The following is an 18270-nucleotide window of genomic DNA, read 5'->3' as shown; positions in this document are numbered from 1 at the left end:
GTTGGCAGCTTTGGTGGGGTGAGAGTTTGAGGCTTGAATGGCTGTGTTTGCAGACAGGTGAGCAGACGGCTCTGGTGCAGCCTGCATGCGTGCACAAAGTCTTGCTAAGTCTCAGAACGGAATTGCCACCGCTGATCTCTTGCACTCTGTTGCAGCAAGAAAGAAAAGGTAAGCCCGAGTGGGAGGAGAGACAGCAGCACCAGGGAGAGAGCTAGTTTGGGTCTTGTTTTGAGTCTACCAGAAAGTAAGATGCCACCCTTCCAGTTGTTCCTTCTTTTAAAGGAGAAAGGGGGTGGAGACAGGCTAGCAAGTAACTCCTCTCTTGGCTATGAATCAAGGGGGGGGCGGGCGGGGATGAGGCACAATTCAGTACTCACCAGAATTCCCTGCAATAACAAACAGGGTGAATGGAGCAACATCACCGATTTCAAAGGGATGGGAAAACCTTTCCTTTAGGTCAGAGTGATAAAGGGAGGGTAGCTCTCATCAGAGCAGGGTTGTGTTTTGTTCTTGGCTCCTAATATTGAAGCTCAGGCGTTTTCAGAGACAAGATTAATTTGTGTTTTTAAAGCTCTGCCACCTCAGTGGTTCTGAAGGAAGATAGAGTTTTTAATATCTTTGATCTGTCTACATAGGGAGAAGAGAGCCAAGTAAATCTAAAAGTTGTTACAACAAGATCCACAGAGGGGTTGGCACTTGGCACTACTTTCAGCGCTGCAAGGTATTTCGTTGCATGGTAATTTCCACAATGCAATAAACATCCCAGCTTGGGAAAGTTGAGCCAGCAGATATTTGCTGGGGGAAGTAGAGGCAATTAGTTAATAGGTGAAAGCAAGACAGAGACGTCATTTTCTATTAAAAACACCACCACAATTTCCCTACCTAACTATATCCTCTCTTAGCATTATATTTGATGTTAACCTTTTCTTTACGTGTGTTCTGAATCCATGTGCAAGGAAGTGGTGGAAGATGTTTGTACATATATGAACATATGAAGCTTCCTTCGGTTGGGGGGCTTCATATGACTGCTGGCACGTCCAGTGTCCAGGGGAAATGTCGGGAACCGAGAGAGCGTGCTTCCGGCTGATGTGTCATGCAGATCTGCCCAAGTCTGGTTCCTGAGCCATCCACCCAAGATTAAACCAACCTGCTTTGCCCAGTTTCATATCTTGATTCCAAGTGGGTAGAGAATGTTGGGCGGCTGGAATCTGGAACTGGACTCAGGCTGGTTTGCACGATACTCACATGCTCTCAGTTCCCAACATTTTCCTGGGCACCAGGCTTGCTTGCTGGCGATTGTGTGAAACCGCCCACTGAGTCAGACCACTGGTCCATCTAATTCAGTCTTCCTGACACTGGCAGCAGCCCTCCAGGGTGTCAGACAGGGGTCCTTTGCAACCCAGCCTGGAGATTCTGGAGACTAACCTGGGACCTTTTGCATGTGAAGAACATGCTCTGTCACTGTCACCTTTTGTGAGGGTGACATGCACTGTCACCCACTGTCACCCATTGCACCCATGGCACCTATGCTTGTTTTCTAGCTGCATTTCCATGTTTGAGAGTGACTGTTTTCAGAGCAACCCTTCTCTCTGTATAGTTGCAATGATTACAATTTAATGACACTGTGCTTCTCTGCATTAGATGGACAAGACAGGAATTGGGAGCAGGTCTGATGATGAGTAGTGAGGATAAAAAAGGGAAAGATTCAGGAAGGGAAGAGAGCTGGTCTTGTGGCAGCAAGCATGACTTGTCCCCTTAGCTAAGCAGGATCTGCCCTGGTTGCATATGAAGGAAGACTGCAAGTGTGAGCACTGTAATGTAAAATATTCCCCTTAGGGAATGGAGCTGCTCTGGGAAGAGCATCTAGGTTCCAAGTTCCCTCCCTGGCCCCTCCAAGATAGGGCTGAGAGAGATTCCTGCCTGCAACCTTGGAGAAGCCGCTGCCAGTCTGTGTGGACAATACTGAGCAGGATGGACCTATGGTCTGACTCAGTATATGGCAGCTTCCTATATTCCTATGTAAGGAAAAGTAGATAAAGTGGAGCTATTTTTAAAAACCCTAGATCATCTACAATCAGATGTACTCAGAAGCCTTGCTGCTTGTTTGGATTCCTAAAGCTAAGCACCCTATTAGGGGTGGCCCAAGGTATTGTGGGGCTCTGAGACGAGGCGCCAAATGCTGCCCCGTGACTCTGGTGGGAACCAGCCCTCTTTCAGAACCGACCCTTGCAAGCTTTGAAAGTTGCATGGGAGCAGGGACGAAAGGAGGTTGCCAGCAGGATCAGCCTCTTTCTCCCTCCCGGTGCTTCTCACAAGTCTTGCAAGGGGTGTGAGAGGGAGAGGTGCTTCTTGCACCAGTTGCAAGGGTTAGATTAGTCCGGGTTACATTAGTCCCAAAGAACTGCTCTGGTGGCAGAGGGCAACTCCCCACCTGGCTGGTTACCCTAGTAATCTACTGCCTGTTGCAACTGCCTCACAAAAGAAGCAGTCTTCCACCTTTTTTTAACATATGCATACAATATTAGGGGTTTCCTGCAGGTTGGTGTTATTTCCAGTGCAGTCCAACAACTGTGGAATCTGTGTGATGTTGTGCATATGCAGAAAGAGAGCTTCTTCTGTCTGCACTGCCTATGGGCTTGGTGTCAGTGCTCTAGGGGATCACCTGGAAGAAGCATTCACTTCAAGTGGCTGCTAGTCATGCAAGCTTAGCTAATCAGGGTCCACCCTAGTTGCATATGAATGGGAGACTAGAAGTGTGAGCACTGTAAGATATTCCCTTCAGGGGATGGAGCTGCTCTGGGAAGAGCAGAAGGTTCCAAGTTCCCTCCCTGGCTTCTCCAAGATAGGGCTGAGAGATTCCTGCCTGCAAACTTGGAGAAGCTGCTGCCAGTCTGTGAAGACAATACTGAGCTAGATGGACCAATGGTCTGATTCAGTATATGGTAGCTTCCTATGTTCCTAAAGATGAATAATCTGAGCTGCCATGCCTCCCTCTGTAGTCTGGTTATTTAGTGTTTCCCTCCTTTAATATGCCCATATGCTAGGGTATTTTAAACCACCAAGTATTGGGCCCCCAATTAATTTGTCTCTGCCTTGTAGAAATTCTCCAAGATTCAGACAAACTGCCTGAGGCAAAGAGGCGTCATGTTGCAAAACAGCCTAAAAGCCATCTTGTGGTTCTTCGTCTTTGGAGGTCCTTTGCCCTGGGTGCTAGTTTTTTGTGTTCCATGAAGAGTTGGGTAGGATATGCTGTCCACACAGGTGCTGGAGACAAAAGGGCCCAGGATGATGACCCTTCCTGTAACTTTGAAGACATCTCATCTCACCACAAAAATGGAGGTTGGTTCTAAACTTCCCTTTCTATTCTGAGCCCTTCTGCTGGTTTCATTGTGTCACCCCTTTTGGCACTGATGTAATCAAGGGTGAAACAGGAAGTAGTTTAGCTGGGAGGAAATGGATCATGTGATGGTTGCAGAGAGGGGTTGTTTAATCCCAAGGATCCCTTCCTATTTGCTTTTAATTAAAAGCACCATAAGACCATATATCTCCCACAACCAGCCTGTTAGCACAACAAAAATCCATATGTTTATACTGACACAACTGCATCCTCTCTAGACAGCCTACACTCGCACATGTTCACAAATGGCACAAGCTTCTCATTCTCTCTTTCTGTCACACAGATATAGTCAGACACATGTTGGCTTGTAGAGCACGCTCTAATTTCAGTTTTATACCTCTGGGATTTAGAAATACTTCACGCTGCAAAGACGAAGAACCTTGGCAGGGCACAGACATCTCAGCTAAGTTGACAACCAGCCTCTGCTCAGCTGTGGCAGGCACTCAACTATCAGCACCAGAAATTTTATTCTGCCTAGGACGTTGGGGTTGCTATCCATGTAGTGTCCAGAATTCCTGCCTCATGTTTACATGACAGCCACAGTAGACCAGGAGCTTGATTCTAGACTGCATGGCATCCCTAAGGTTCAGGCACTATCTGGCTTAGCCCTTCATTTCCTAAACGGCTCTGTGATGGTCTCATGTAATCTAGTGCTGCTTAGGAGTCAAGGGATGTGCATTACTATGCGTAGCAGAACTGGATATAGATATCGAGTCATAGGAATATAGGAAGCTGCCTGCCCTATACTGAGTCAGACCATTGGTCAGCTCAGTATTGTCTGCACTGACTAGCATCGCGTTCTCCAAGATGACAGGTGGGAGTCGCTCCCAGTCCTACCTGGAGATGCCAGGGAGTTAACCTGGGATCATCGCATTGCAAGCAGGCAGATGTTCTTCCACTGAGCTATGGCAACATCCCCTACGGGGAATATCTTACAGCACCCACATGTAGTCACCCATCCAAATGTAAGCCAAGGTGGACCCTGCTGAGCAAGTGGAACAATTTATGTTTGCTACTGCAAGACCAGCTCTCCACCCCTAGTTGCTAAGTCCCTCTGTTTTGTGGATCATCTGATGGTGGCAAGGAACAAAGTTGCAAGAAGATAATAGTAAACACTATACATTCATGGGAAAGCCTGATGGCAGCAAGGGGCTTTCACTGTTTTTTCCTTCTAGGGCGGCCAAGCTCTCTTGTGGGGTAAACCCATTTTGCTCAAGTTCACCTGTGGACAAGCTACAAGTGTGACTCCACAGTGCCCTTACCATTCATATCATGTATGTTTGAACCCAAGATCTCCCTGCTCCAGGCCCAAAACACCCGTATACAATGACATGTGGGCTGTACAGCATATGCTTATTGCAACTCACCCCATTTGTATTGCAAATTATTGCCCACAAGAAATTTGTTAGTTCTAAATAGTTCAGTTGGATATCTTTTATCTCATGTAGGAGAATACAGGTGGCCCTCGTTACCCGCCGGAGAATTGCTGTGGGAAACATCAATTATAGTCCTAACCATAGGTAATAAGTCTCAACTGAACTCACTTACTGGAGTGTACTTGGGAGTAGACATGTTCAGAATCTGGTAGGTTGATACAAGAGAGCCGATGGATCAGGCACATTATCCACTCCCTGTGATAGCAGTGGTCTCTACTTGAGGCACACCAAGATAGAAATTGGAAGAGCCATTTTTAAAATGAATTTGTGTAGGGAGCCATGTAAGCCTTTCACTGGAATTATAGATCTGAGAAATGCATAAACCAGTTTCATATCTGATCTGATATATACCTCAATTTCTCTCTCTCTCTAATATGGACTGTGGTTTTATATTCATTGGTTTTAATATATATTTGGTATATATACCAAAAGTGATGTGTGTGTGTGTGTGTGTGTGTGTGTGTGTGTGTGTGTGTGTGTATATATATATATATATATATATATATATATATATATATATATTTCCTTGAATGTTTCTCACAATCGGTGAGAAAGGGCTCTAGGGAGAGCAGGGAGGAAGGCTGCTTGCACTTACCTCCCCGCAGACGATCCCTCTGTTCTCTCCCTGCGTGGGTGTATTGCCCACCTAGACTATTGCCAGCAGCTGCCCGCGGTGCGGAGGGTCGTGGCCTGGGACATCCCCAGCCCCTGGAACTCCCATAATGCACCATGCAAGTGTGCTGGGCATTATGGGGATTCCCCCAGCATGGGCCAGGAAGCTGCTGGTGTCTGGGTGCTGCATGAAGCCTCTCGGCACAACACACGATCAGTTAGCCCGGGTGCATGCTAGTGCCTTTAACCCTGGCTAACAGGTGGGGCTCCTTGGTGGGTTGGAACCCTTTTTAGGCCTGGATTTGCCAGTGCATGAGAACAGCCTCATTGAAGTCAATGAGGTCACAACTGAAACATGAATATGTGCTAGTTCGTTTAGTTGAAATCCAAGATGGTGTGCCTTTAACACATGTTGATAATGTGTTTTGTTTGTTACATTTCCAGGCCATCGTTTGACTAGATCTGTTCTCAGGGTGGCTACCATATGAGAAAGGGAAGCTAACAACCATCCCAATTTAGACATAGCTCCAAACAACAGTATTATTGTTCATTTAGGTGGGTTTCTCGAAGGATTATACCTGAAGGTCACTATCGGCAATCCCCTTATCCAGACAAGGAACCATGAGTGCTACGGTGAGGTCTAGTCTGCAGTCCCTTTTGTGTATATCAAATAGAATGTGATTTGGAGGCTAGGCCTAACTTACCAGCAGCTTTGGCATTTCTGTGGCACAAGACTGTCGGAAATCTCAGGTTGTATTTTTGAGCCCTTGGTGTGCTGTCTTTTCCATATCCGGCTCAATTACGTGGGAGCTGAGATGAGAAGTAGGTTATTTATTTACACGTGGATGATACTGGGAGGAATTTTTAGAAGCATGGCTTTAGAGAGAAGCTAATTCTGACTGATTCTTCAGACAATGAGGAAGAGGATGTTTGGAAACAGACTATCCACCTATAGCCCTGGATGGGGCCAGAGATAAATAATATTTAAAGCTTCTTAAACGGTCAGTGCTGCTTATTCCATTTATTTGACATGGGCAGGGTACAGATTGTCTGTCCCTGTCGAAGGTTTTTCCAGCCAGATTTGGACAAGATGGAGGCAGGGACATATGTAAGGTAGCCAGGTTCTTTAAAGCAGTGGTTCTCAAGGAGTATATGGTGGTGTTTCTCTAGAAACGGGTGTGATCAGATCAGGATCTAATAATACATCTCTAAGTAATCAAGTTGATAAGCAAGGGTTTCTGATTCCCCAATTGTTTTAACAGTCACAACAAAAAGGCTTAAAAAAAAAAAAAGCTGCTGCTGAAATGAGTAAAGTTTGGGAGAAAACCCAGAGTGGACTTTGTGTAGAATAACTGTGAGCACAATTCTGGTACTAAAATAACATACTGGGGTTGAGCAAGAGCTCAGAGGCAACCTGTTACTTAATTCTAAGTGTACGCTGTCTCTGCCCCCAGCTGCTGTTTTGGACTTGACTCCAGCTGGTGGACCTTAGGGGGGTTCTAGCAAAAAACCAAAGATGATCCCGCAAACCTAAAGTCTGCCCACCCCACCCTAGAGTGCCATAGAGAGAACCATCGTGATGTAATGGCAAGAAAGCTGGACTTAGACATGGGAAACCCAGGTTCAAATCCTTGCTTGGCTATAACCTCAGAGGGTGGCCTTCAGCAGATCACAGTCTTTTACCCTAATCTATCTTGTAGGATCAGTGGCATAGTGACATTGGCAACAGCCCCTGTCCAGATTTTTTGGTTGGCGGCTGCTGATGCCACGACCCCGCTGCTTCAGCCTCTGCACTCAGCCCCCAACCATTGGCTGCCACTGGCCTCTGCAGCTGTCACCATTGGCAAAAGGAAGCAAGCTAGCCATGGCACAATATAATAACATTGCCACCACCCGGCCCCTAGACATTAGGTGGTGATGCCATTATATTGCGAGGCAACCGGCTTGCTTCCTTTTATTGGCCACAGCAGCTGCTAACCGCGGTGGGAGGTGGCAGGCGGAAGGCAGTGGGGTGGACCACAGTGGAGGCAGTGAATGATGGGACCTGTGGCGGCTTCCCCCATGGACATCCTCCTCAGCAGGCTCTCCAGCGGACCAAGTTCTCTTGCACATGGCCACACAGTGATAGATTTCCTGTGTAGAATTATTGAGGTCAAAACATCGGCCTGAGCTCTTCTGAGGAAAGGAGGTGTACAAATGAGAGCCAGTGTGGTGTAGTGGTTAGAGTGCTGGACTAGGACCGGGGAGATCCGAGTTCAAATCTCTATTCAGCCATGAAACTAGCTGGGTGACTCTGGGCCAGTCACTTCTCTCTCAGCCTAATCTACTTCACAGGGTTATTGTGAAAGAGAAACTCAAGTATGTAGTACACCGCTCTGGGCTCCTTGGAGGAAGAGCAGGATATAAATATAATAATAATAATAATAATAATAATAATAATAAATAAATGAAATCGATAAGTTCTAGATTAATTTCAGCACCTCCTGGTACCAGTGTTCCCTCTAACAGGGATTTCCAGCTGGCGTTGACTACAAGTCCCAGAATCCCTAGCTGCAATGGCTTATGCTTGGGGATTATGGGAGTTGTAGTCAACAACATCTGGGAATCCCTGCTAGAGGGAACACTGCCTGGTACCTCTCCCGTGTGTTTGGACTGGGCCAGGAAACAGTGCCAAGTCACTGGGATGATGATCTGTCCTGTTTCCTCTGACACCTTAAATCAGGGCTCTGCAACTGCAGCCCTCCTGCAGATTTGGACTACAGCTCCCACCATAGCTGACAAATGGCCATTGGCTGGGGATGATGGGAGTTGTAGTCCAAAACCAGCTGGAGGGCCACAGTTGGGCAGCCCTACCTTAAAAGTGTGTGGTGGGCCCATGGAAATTGCTCACCCGTTTTTATGGTGATCTGTTTGTTCCAAAGCACCTATGAATTCATGTTATAAGCTAAAGCTACATAGGGAGGCTTGAAGGCTTGTTTCCTTTACTTGGGAATCCCTCCACAACAAACTCTTAGCATTGAGATACTGCTTTCTGAATATTCAAAGTAATTTGCATCCATTATCTCAGTAATCCTTACAGCAGCCCTGTATTTCAGATAAAAAGCTGAGAAAAAGTAGCTTGCCAAAGATTACCTAGTGCAGGGGTTCCCAGCTTTGGATTGCTGGATATCGTTGGACTACAACTCCCATCATGCCCAGCTACAATGTGGCTGGGGATGATTGGAGTTGTAGTCCACCACTAGCTGGTGACTCAAAGTTGGGAACCCCTGATCTAGTGAGGTCATGGCTGATAGTCTGAGTACCCTGTTGTTATAAAGTCACTTCATCTTCAGGGCACATATGCCTAGAAGCTAAAATAGTTTCCAGTGAGGTCACTCACATAATCAGAAACTGTGTTCTGCCTGGGCTTGGGAGCTGTGTGTGCTTCCAGTTTTGGGTTGTGTGGAAAGAAGGTCAGAGGAAAACCTGGGTAGCAGTGATTGTGTGGAAGTAAGGTAGGAGGAAAAACTACCGAGGTTTTCCTTCTACCTTGCTTCCACATAATCATGGTTTTCCTCCTACCTTGCTTCCACATAATCATGGTTTTCCTCCTACCTTGCTTCTACACAACTGAAAATTGGGAGCACACACAACTCCCAAACCTGGGTAAAACAAAGTTTTTGATTGTGTGGATGACCTCTCTGTCTTTCAAATACAACTGCTTGCCCAGTGTTGCTTTGCTGCAAAAGAAAAAGTCCCCCTACCAGGACTCTTAGTAAACAGAAAGTTATTATTGGGGGTTTTCCAGCTTCCTTCTCCCCCTAGAAGCTGGCTCACATGTTATGTTGGGGATTCTTGGGCACTCTTTTACTCTCAGGAGTCATCTGTGAACATATCAAACTGACGGAGAGGAGAGCTGGTCTTGTGGTAGCAAGCATGACTTGTCCCCTTAGTTAAGCAGGGTCTGCCCTGGTTGCATCTGAATGGGAGACTTGATGTGTGAGGACTGCAAGATATTCCCCTCAGGGGATGGAGCCACTCTGGGAAGAGCAGAAGGTTTCAAGTTCCCTCCCTGGCTTCTCCAAAATAGGGCTGAGAGAGATTCCTGCCTGCAACCTTGGAGAAGCCGCTGCCAGTCTGTGAAGACAGTACTGAGCTAGATAGACCAATGGTCTGACTCAGTATATGGCAGTTTCCTATGTTTCCTATGACTTCTGCTGAGAGACCATTGGTCCCTCTTTTGTTTAGCTCTCTGTAGTTCCAGATGTATCTTTCCAATCCCTACCTGGTATATGAGGGATTGAACCTGCAACCTTCTGGGTGTAAAGGATGAGATCTACCCTGTGATATCCAGGGCCATGTATGAACAGTGTAACATGGACAGCAGTATTTTTTCTAGACTCTCCAGGAGATTATGGAGTTCCCTGCAGTTGAGATCAACACATCAGGCTGGTATTATGTGGAAGTCCAAGCAAACATGAAGGAAAAATAAATGTTATGGAAGTGACTGCCAGTGTGGCTCAGTAAACCGGAACTGGATCATCTGGGGGGACTCGGTTCATCACCTCCCATCTGCGATGAGTCACATTATTTGGCTTTGGGCAAGCCATATATTGTGACTTCAGTTCCTCATTTGTAAAATGGGAACCATGTAGGGCTCTTGTGGGACCTTAGATGAGATCAGGTTGCAGAGCTTGCTGCAAATGACCCTGTTGCAAATAGACATTGTCACCATTGCTAGGTTTAGTGCCTAGAAGACAGCAGTAGATTCAAGTCAAAAATTGGCCAGGTGGCCTTAGGCAAGCTACACTTTCCACTTTAGCCTCCGCCCTGTCTGCAATACTGTATGGGGTTAAGAATACTAACATACCTTATATTGTTGTTGTAAGCTTTGAAATTAGTTAATACATGTAAAGTATTATATACATGTTCAGTATTATTCAGAGAGCTGGTCTTGTGGTAGTGAACATGAATTGTTCCCTTTGCTAACAGGGTCCCCCTTGGTTTGTATTTGGCTGGGAGATTACTTGTGGGTACAGTAAGATATTCCCCTTAGGCTTAGGGGATGGAATTATAGTTCAGTGGAATAGCATCTGCATACTTGCATGCAGAAGGCCCCAGGCTCATCCCCTGGCATCTCCAGATAGGGCTGGGAATGACTTCGGCCTGCAAACTTGGAGAAGCTGCTGCCAATCTGTGTAGACAATACTGAGCTAGATGGACCAATGGTCTGACTCAGTGTAAGGCAGCTTCCTATGTTCCTATAATACTGAAGTTGGAAGAGGCCTCGGAGGTCTTCTAGTCGAACCCCCTGCCCAGTGCAGCAGACTTGTACAGCTTCTAGATCAACATAGGAACACCACAGGAAACTGCCATATACTGAGTCAGACCATTGGTCTATCTAGCTCAGTATTGTCTTCACAGACTGGCAGCAGCTTCTCCAAGGTTGCAGGCAGGAATCTCTCTCAGCCCCATCTTGGAGATGCCAGGGAGGGAACCTGGAACCTTCTGCTCTTCCCAGAGTGGCTCCATCCCCTGAGGGGAATATCTTACAGTGCTCACACTTCTAGTCTCCCATTCATATGCAAGCAGGGTGGACCCTGCTTAGCTAAGGGGACAAGTCATGCTTGCTACCACAAGACTTCTAGGCAGGCTTGAGCTCCCAAACCAAATTAATATTATTTCATATGCCAATATTTTATTACACTTAAATATATCGTAATCCTATCTTTCTAGCATAAATGTGATGAATGAAGCACCATGGGATGGTGGTAGCCCCTTGAGGTTCCACACATATGGCACTTCTGCTGGTTTTCAGTGGGCTTACTCCAGCTTGGGTCAAGAAAATCAGAATGGCATTCCATATTTTTAACTCAGACCTCCTCAGTCACATTAGCCTGCCTTGGAAATTATACCCAAAGGCAGCTTATTTTATTAGCTTTATAGGAGGGAGGGAGAATGGGGGTGGGGAGTGTTGACATTGTGTGGGTTGGATTAGAGAATTAAAGGGTGTTTGGCATTTGAATAGACTGTGGTCTTTATGCTGAATTCCAGGAACTGGGAGGATAAAAGAGGCCCTTGAGCTCCAAAGTCTTTTCAGGTATTAAGGAGGGGAAAGCTATTCTCTTGGCATGTAGGAGCAGAAGATGCCACCTAGGCCGAGAGTTGCTGCCGGAGCCTGACAGAAGCTTCTCCTGACCCTTTACTTCTTCTCTTTCATTCACTTGACTGGGATGGATTATTTATTTGCCCAAAGCGCAATGGCTACTCTTCTACCCTTCCTTGAGAGGTCCCTGACAGTGGGGTTAGGAAATCAAGCAAAGGGAGCCTTGCAAGCAAATCCAAGGCCACATGATGGTTTCCCCCCCTGAAACAGCAGAAGTGGTTTCCCTCTTGGTATTATTGTGGCATTGACCCTTATCCATCAGGGAGGAGAACTGGCCTTGTAGTAGTGAGCATGAGTTGTCCCCTTTGCTAAGTAGGGTCTGTCCTGGTTTGCATTTGGATGGCAGGCTACATGTGAGCACTTTATGTCTGCTGTAAGAGATTCCCCTTAGGGAATGCGACTGTACCTCAGCCACCTTGCTGAAACTAAGCAGGTCTTTGTGTGGTTAGTGCCTGGATGGGAGGCCCAAGTATGCCACCTATGGGTAGCTCAGTCACAGAATATCTGCTTGCATGCAGAAGGTCCCAAGTTCACATCTTGGCATCTCCAAGTAGGGCTGAGAGAAATTCCCGCCTGAAATCTTGGAGAGGTCAGTATAGACAATACTGAGCTAGATGGACCAGTGTCTTGGTATAAGGCATCTTCCTATTTTCCTTTGTAGGTAGCTTTGAACGGTACAGCTATGTGGGGGCTCAGGCTTGCTGTTGGAGAATAAGGCTCAGTGCTCTGTTCTTTTTCTAATTTCATGGGACCGAAATAATCATAGGACTCCCTCATTGGCGGTTTTTGTCCTGAGTCCCTGGGGCACAAGCCCTCAGTGTTTTTCTGGTTGCCCCGGATCCCTGACACATTGCTGCTGCTGCAGTAGTGCTTGGGCGAGCTGGAGGGACAGCTGCAGAGCGTGAGCCAGCTTTTTGCTAACTTTAAAACACTTTCTAGTTCAATTTAGCAGCCAGGTATCTGCTAAACTCAGTTTAGCAGCCAGGTGTTTGCCAGAGCCAGCAATTTGCATGTAAAAACACTAAATGCAAAGTCCTATGCAAAGCCGAAAAGGGGTGTGTGTGCAATTGGGAGGGTGGTATGGAGAAGGCACAAGAAATAAATACAAAAATATGGGGATCAGTGTGCACGAGTCAGGCTCTCTGGGCCTAGGCCCTGATCTTTTAAGTGCCTAGCAACACCCCTGGATACCCTGATCCTACGGAATTCCAAGATGATGTGAAATTGACTGAACCAGATTGCAAGCAGCTTCTGGTCCAAATAATTTGACTCCTAAAGGCAACCACATCCTCCCCTCCCCACCCCACAAAAAGCTACATGAACATGTGTGGTCATGTAGAAGGGAATAGGAAAAAGGGAATTGCCATGCTACCTATCAAGGCTAGCAACCCTCAACCCCATTTTAGGGGTTTTAGTCATTAGACATGTTTTGCACCATGGACACAATTATCACAACCTTGTGCTCTGCATTTTTATTAATGAGATATCGCCCTCTGCTCACATACAGTTGTTAGAGTGAATGAGAATTACATTTAATCCTTTTTAAAAAATGTACAGGAAGCCTGGGAAAGATGCACCCTTTCACTACTTTAATTGTTGAGCATCACTGAGTGACTAAAGGGTGTTAAGGAGCAAATGATGCATGATATGTGAACTTGAGGGTGCTGCTGTAATCTCCCGATGGAACACAGGAAGGTGCCTTATACCAAATTGGACCATTGGTCCATTCAGCTCAGTATTGTCTACACTGACTGGCAGTAGCTCTCCAAGGCTGCAGGCAGGAGTCTTTCCCAACCCTACCTGGAGATGCCAAGAATTGAACCTGGGACCACCTGTGAGCAAAGCAGATACCCTGCCACTGAGCTATGGACCCAGCTCCAAGGATGTAACAGCAAAAGATGCACAGGGAATAAAAGCTTTCTGTGGGGGTGGGGAAGACTGGACACACACACACACACACACACACACACTTTTTTCTCTCCAGCTCCAGGACACAAGGGAACCCTTTCTCCCCTTCCTGAGGAGCAATTGATGATGTATATCCCCCCCCTTTTCCTGTTTTGATGGAAGGAAAAAAACATTTTGATTTCCTTCTTTATTTTTCCGAAGTGCCAAATAACACTGGAAAGGCATGTCTCCCCCTGCCCCCTCCCACACCACCCCAAATATAACAATATATATATTTGTTTATGACATGCATCACATCCTGTTCTTTGAAGATATTAACACATTATTTTTTCCTAACTGTGGGGAGGGGGGGCACACATGCATCTTTCCCCTTTTTCCAACCACCCCACCCCTCTGTCCCTTCCCTGTTATAACCCTCCTTCCCCCAACTCACCATCTTCATGTCCTTCACCTTTGCAGCAGCAGCAGCAGCTGAGAAAAGGAAGCCTGCTGAACAAGAGTAAAAATAGACCCGGCAGTTACTCAGCTCCTGAGAACATGATGACATGACTCATGAGGTAAAATAAAGAGATGTGAAAATCAAAAGGAGTTGCATTTCTCCCCACACACAAGCACACCCTACCACCACATATAGCGTACCCCACTCCTTCCGCCTCCAGCCAGACCCCTGCTGCATCTCCGATCCAAGAAGGAAGGGAGAAAATGACTCTTAAAAATTTCAGAAGATGCTGAGCACTCAGGTAAACATCCAGGTGGATGGGTGCTGACTGCCAACAAACTATATTTTTGTTTTTCATCAAATATTTTTTAAAAGATAATGAGTCTTTCCAATTTCCGTTTTTTGTTATTAACGCTTCTCATTTTCCCTTATAAAATAAACAGAGGTTTCAAACTAGCAGTAGTCCACCCACAAGTCACTTCCAAGTCCCACCTTTCCCCACAAACCCTTTTATTGTCCCCATAAACCTACCCATTCTATCCCCTGCCAAAGAGGATATTAAGTTAAGGGAATTTGGGATAACGTGAAGCAACAAAAATAGAGAAGGAAGGGAGAGAAAAGGGGGGGTGTTGGGCTCTCCTCTCCCCAGGACAATAATTCCACATCAAATGAGTCCTGCATGTTCATAGGTTCCATAAACAACACTCCAGGTGAGTCGTTCTCATGTTGTTGTTTTAAGTACCACAAAGGGACAGCAGTTGATGTCACTCTTTCCTTGGCAAGGTGGGCCCCAGCACATTCCTTCACAGCTCAGGCCTCCTGGCCCTAAAGAACTAGGTTCATGACTGTCTTCTTTTGATGATAGGTTCTGGTCGGTCTTAGTGTAGGACCTGGCTTTCTTCTCTGGCCACCCTCACCCCTGGAATCAGACTACCAGTCTTCTTAAGGTTGAGGATGAGCTCCACCCATAAAACCAAAATCAAGATAGGTAATTAATATGGTTGAATTGCCCAATGCAACTCTCTGGTGTCTTGCCTTTATCTAATTCAATGGCAGCTGACTGCTCTTAGGTGTTGAGCAAGGAGCTCTCCCCTTCTTCACCTGTTGGTCCCTTGGATTTGCTCTGAGCTCCCTGGGAGGGCTGTCCAGTATAGAAAACAGGATGTATCTCTCGTTATATGTTGACCGCAGAGTGTATGTTTCAGTGAAAGCTGACTGGATGTCCCAGGAAGTCTCTTCCAGGTGGCATCTCCTGAGTGCAATCTGTTCGAATGCGACTAAGGATTACGAGCTCACAAAACATGACGAATACTCCCCCATGTGGAAAATGCAGTGCCAATGTCACTACAGGCCAGCTTCATTGCCTCAAAGCCTGATTCATTGCTACAGTGAGCAATTCTGTGGTCACCACTGGTTTGTCAGGTGCAGATCAGATTATTTGCTCCTTTGAAAAAGCTCATGTTGCTACAAAATAAGCCACTTAGTATTTAAGGTGTCATCTCATTTTTGATCTTGCTGGTCTTAAGGTTGTTTCCCCCCAATGTATTCAGAAAATTGCTAAGTTTTCCCTGGGGATGGGGTCATAGCTCAGTGGTAGAGAACATGGTTGGCACTCAAAAGGTCCAAGGTCCAATCCTTGGGAAAGGCTCCAGTTTGAAACTCTGGAGAGCTGCTGCCCATCAGCATAGACAATATACTGACCTAGATGGACTAATGGTCTGACTCCATATAAGGCAGCCCTGCATGTACTTGGAACCAATTTCAGTGTTGTTTCCCCACATGCATCATTGAAGGCTAGTCTCATTAAAACTAATTCAGGAAGGCAACCTTAAATAGCTCCATATGGTAGCCACTGTTGCATGGTGAGTCATTGGTGTGGGGTGATATTCAGATCCCACCATCACAGAATTGTTAGGAAATGGTGAGAATGACCTAATCCATGCGGGGAGCCATTGCACATCCCCTGCTTGCCATGCAGAGCCATTTAAATCTCCATATGGCAGTCACAATATGTGAACCTGTTGTAAGACATATGTAAGGGAGAAAATCAGAAGATGTGAGTCCATAGGAACATAGGGAGTTGCCATATACTGAGCTAGGGCTGAGAGAGATTCCTGCCTGCCACCTTGGAGAAGCTGCTGCCAGTCTGTGAAGACAATACTGAGCTGGATAGACCAGTGGTCTATCTAGCTCACTAACTTGGAGATGCCAAGGAGGGAACTTGGAACCTAGATGCTCTTCCCAGAGCGGCCCCATCCCCTGAGGGGAATATCTCACAGTGCTCACACTTCTAACCTCCCAATCATATGCAACCAGGGTGGACCCTGCTTAGCTAAGGGGACAAGTCATGTTTGCTAACCACAAGACCATCTCTCCTCTCATGAACTGAGCCACATTATCAGCAGAACCATGTGGTGAAGCTTTGGCCATTCCAGACTGCAGACTGGGAACTGATCGACTGAGTGCTTCACTGTGTTAAAACAAACAACCAGCATCCCTAGAAAATTAGTATGCCAGAAAGGAGGTTTTTTTGCTTGCTTCTATATGCAGAAAGGAGAAGCATTTAAACATGATTTAACCTGTCTGCTGACATGGTACTGTCCAGCAAGAGCTGCACCACATGTTTCTGTTGATCATGGACAAGTTTGGTCTGACACCCCTCCTTTTTTCTCAGTCTCTCTAACATCCCTACATTTCCTTCATCCATCTACCTCCTAGTCCAGGTATGAGTGAGTCTTTACACTGGGGCTTTTAATCTGGGGAAATTTTAACTGGTTTTTCATTCTTTTATTTAGTGAAACAGCATGTGGCCAGTGGAGAAACCGATCAAGACGGATCAGATACAAAGTGCCCACAAGACGTTACAGAGTTCTCATGACTGAAATGAGAATTCTGCATAATATCAAAATGCCTGTGTGATCTTGTAGGGAAAGGGTTGAGCTTAGATCTAAGAGATCTGGATCCAAGTCTTACATCTGCCATGAATTGTGGAGATCATTTCTCGTCTTGAAATGGGAACAATGGTGGCTCTCTTATCATGGGAACAATAGTAGCTCTATTCTCAGGGTTGTTGGAGGACTGAGCACAATAAAGCTTGTAAAGAGCCACTTGCAATTAAAAGACTCTGGCCTGTCTGCTAAATTAACAAACTAGTAGGGCTGTGCATCATGTTGGACCAATAATCCAGTTTGAGGAGATCCAAACCCTCTTGTGACATTTTTCATTGGAAACAGTTCTGATGAGAAATATCTCCAATTATCAGTAGATGATTTGATACAATACTGAATCGTATCAATATTGTACTGAATAGTATTGCAGGGGCGGGAGGGACATACCTTTTAATGAAGATCTGGCTCCAAAGAAATTGGCTGCCTTCTGAGCATCTGCAGTGGTAGTGTTTCAAATCACCACCTTTCCTTCCCTGGCCTTATCCTGTAATGCACCAGGAAATGGAGCGATGCTATGATGTTGCATTCTTTTTCGGGTGCATTACTGGTGGGGAATGGCCATGCTATGTGTGAATCATGTATGTGTGAATACATGTGTGAATCAGCCCATACGGTAACTACTTTTCTGTGGCATATCACATGTGAAAATCCAGCTGTGAAATTCTTTCTGGGTGGGGGAGGGAGGAATATCTGACATAGCTAACCCTGCACAACATTCTATCCCAACACATGAATGTTTTCATAAGATGCTGGGGAAGGGAGAAGACATATATTACAGTCACTTCCAGACATCCCTGCATACTTCCCTCACCCCAGTAAAATTTTCATGCTGTTCTTAGCAGGCAGCTGAACACCAATGTTCTCTCTAAGGCAGGGGTGTCAGTAGGGGAGAGGGGGGGCCTGTGTTCGCCCCTCGGAGTGAGGGAGGTAATGAAGAAAATAGGGAGGAGTGAAGCTGGGGGCCCCGGGTTCTTTGAACCCATCATAGGAAGCTGCCATATACTGAGTCAGACCATAGGTCCCCAGACTGGCAGCAGCTTCTCCAAGGTTGCAGGCAGGAATCTCTCTCAGCCCTATCTTGGAGATACCAGGGAGGGAACTTGCAACCTAGATGCTCTTCCCAGAGTGGCTCCATCCCCTAAAGGGAATATCTTACAGTGCTCACACATCAAGACTCCCATTCATATGCAAGCAGGGCAGACCCTGCTTAGCTAAGGGGACAAGTCATGCTTGCTACCACAAGACCAGCTATGTCCCTGCTCTAAGGCATGCACATGTGCGTGCTCACATGTTTTTGGATGTTTGCTCAGTTAATTCGAGATCCTGCAGGAAGGCCCTGCTCTGAATGCATGCGTGTGCGCACTGCTTTGATACTGCCCCCCAGA

At 46.2% G+C, this 18270-nt stretch overlaps 1 protein-coding gene and 1 long non-coding RNA gene across 4 annotated transcripts in view; one reads left to right on the top strand and one right to left on the bottom strand.

The window, feature by feature from the left end:
* The window catches only part of PDGFB (platelet derived growth factor subunit B), a 62813-nt gene extending 48646 nt beyond the window's left edge, over positions 1-14167 (bottom strand). The window contains exon 1 of the mRNA XM_053256672.1: positions 13932-14167. Coding sequence (XP_053112647.1) covers positions 13932-14045 — 114 coding nt within the window. The 5' untranslated portion in view covers positions 14046-14167. The remainder of the gene's footprint in view (positions 1-13931) is intronic.
* On the top strand, positions 31-17036 carry LOC128327635 (uncharacterized). Of its 3 annotated transcripts, XR_008308711.1 has the most exons (6): positions 31-168; positions 636-721; positions 4846-4917; positions 5890-6000; positions 13958-14055; positions 16733-17036. It is a non-coding gene; the product is annotated as an uncharacterized LOC128327635 (long non-coding RNA). The 3 variants fall into 3 exon arrangements; XR_008308712.1 differs by lacking the exon at positions 5890-6000; XR_008308710.1 differs by lacking the exons at positions 4846-4917; positions 5890-6000 and adding an exon at positions 3262-3339.
* Positions 17037-18270: the final 1234 nt, after the last annotated feature.

This window comes from Hemicordylus capensis, chromosome 5 (assembly GCF_027244095.1).
Source record: "Hemicordylus capensis ecotype Gifberg chromosome 5, rHemCap1.1.pri, whole genome shotgun sequence".
Classification (NCBI taxonomy): Eukaryota; Metazoa; Chordata; class Lepidosauria; order Squamata; family Cordylidae; genus Hemicordylus; species Hemicordylus capensis.
This window is presented reverse-complemented; position numbering and strand designations above follow the sequence as displayed.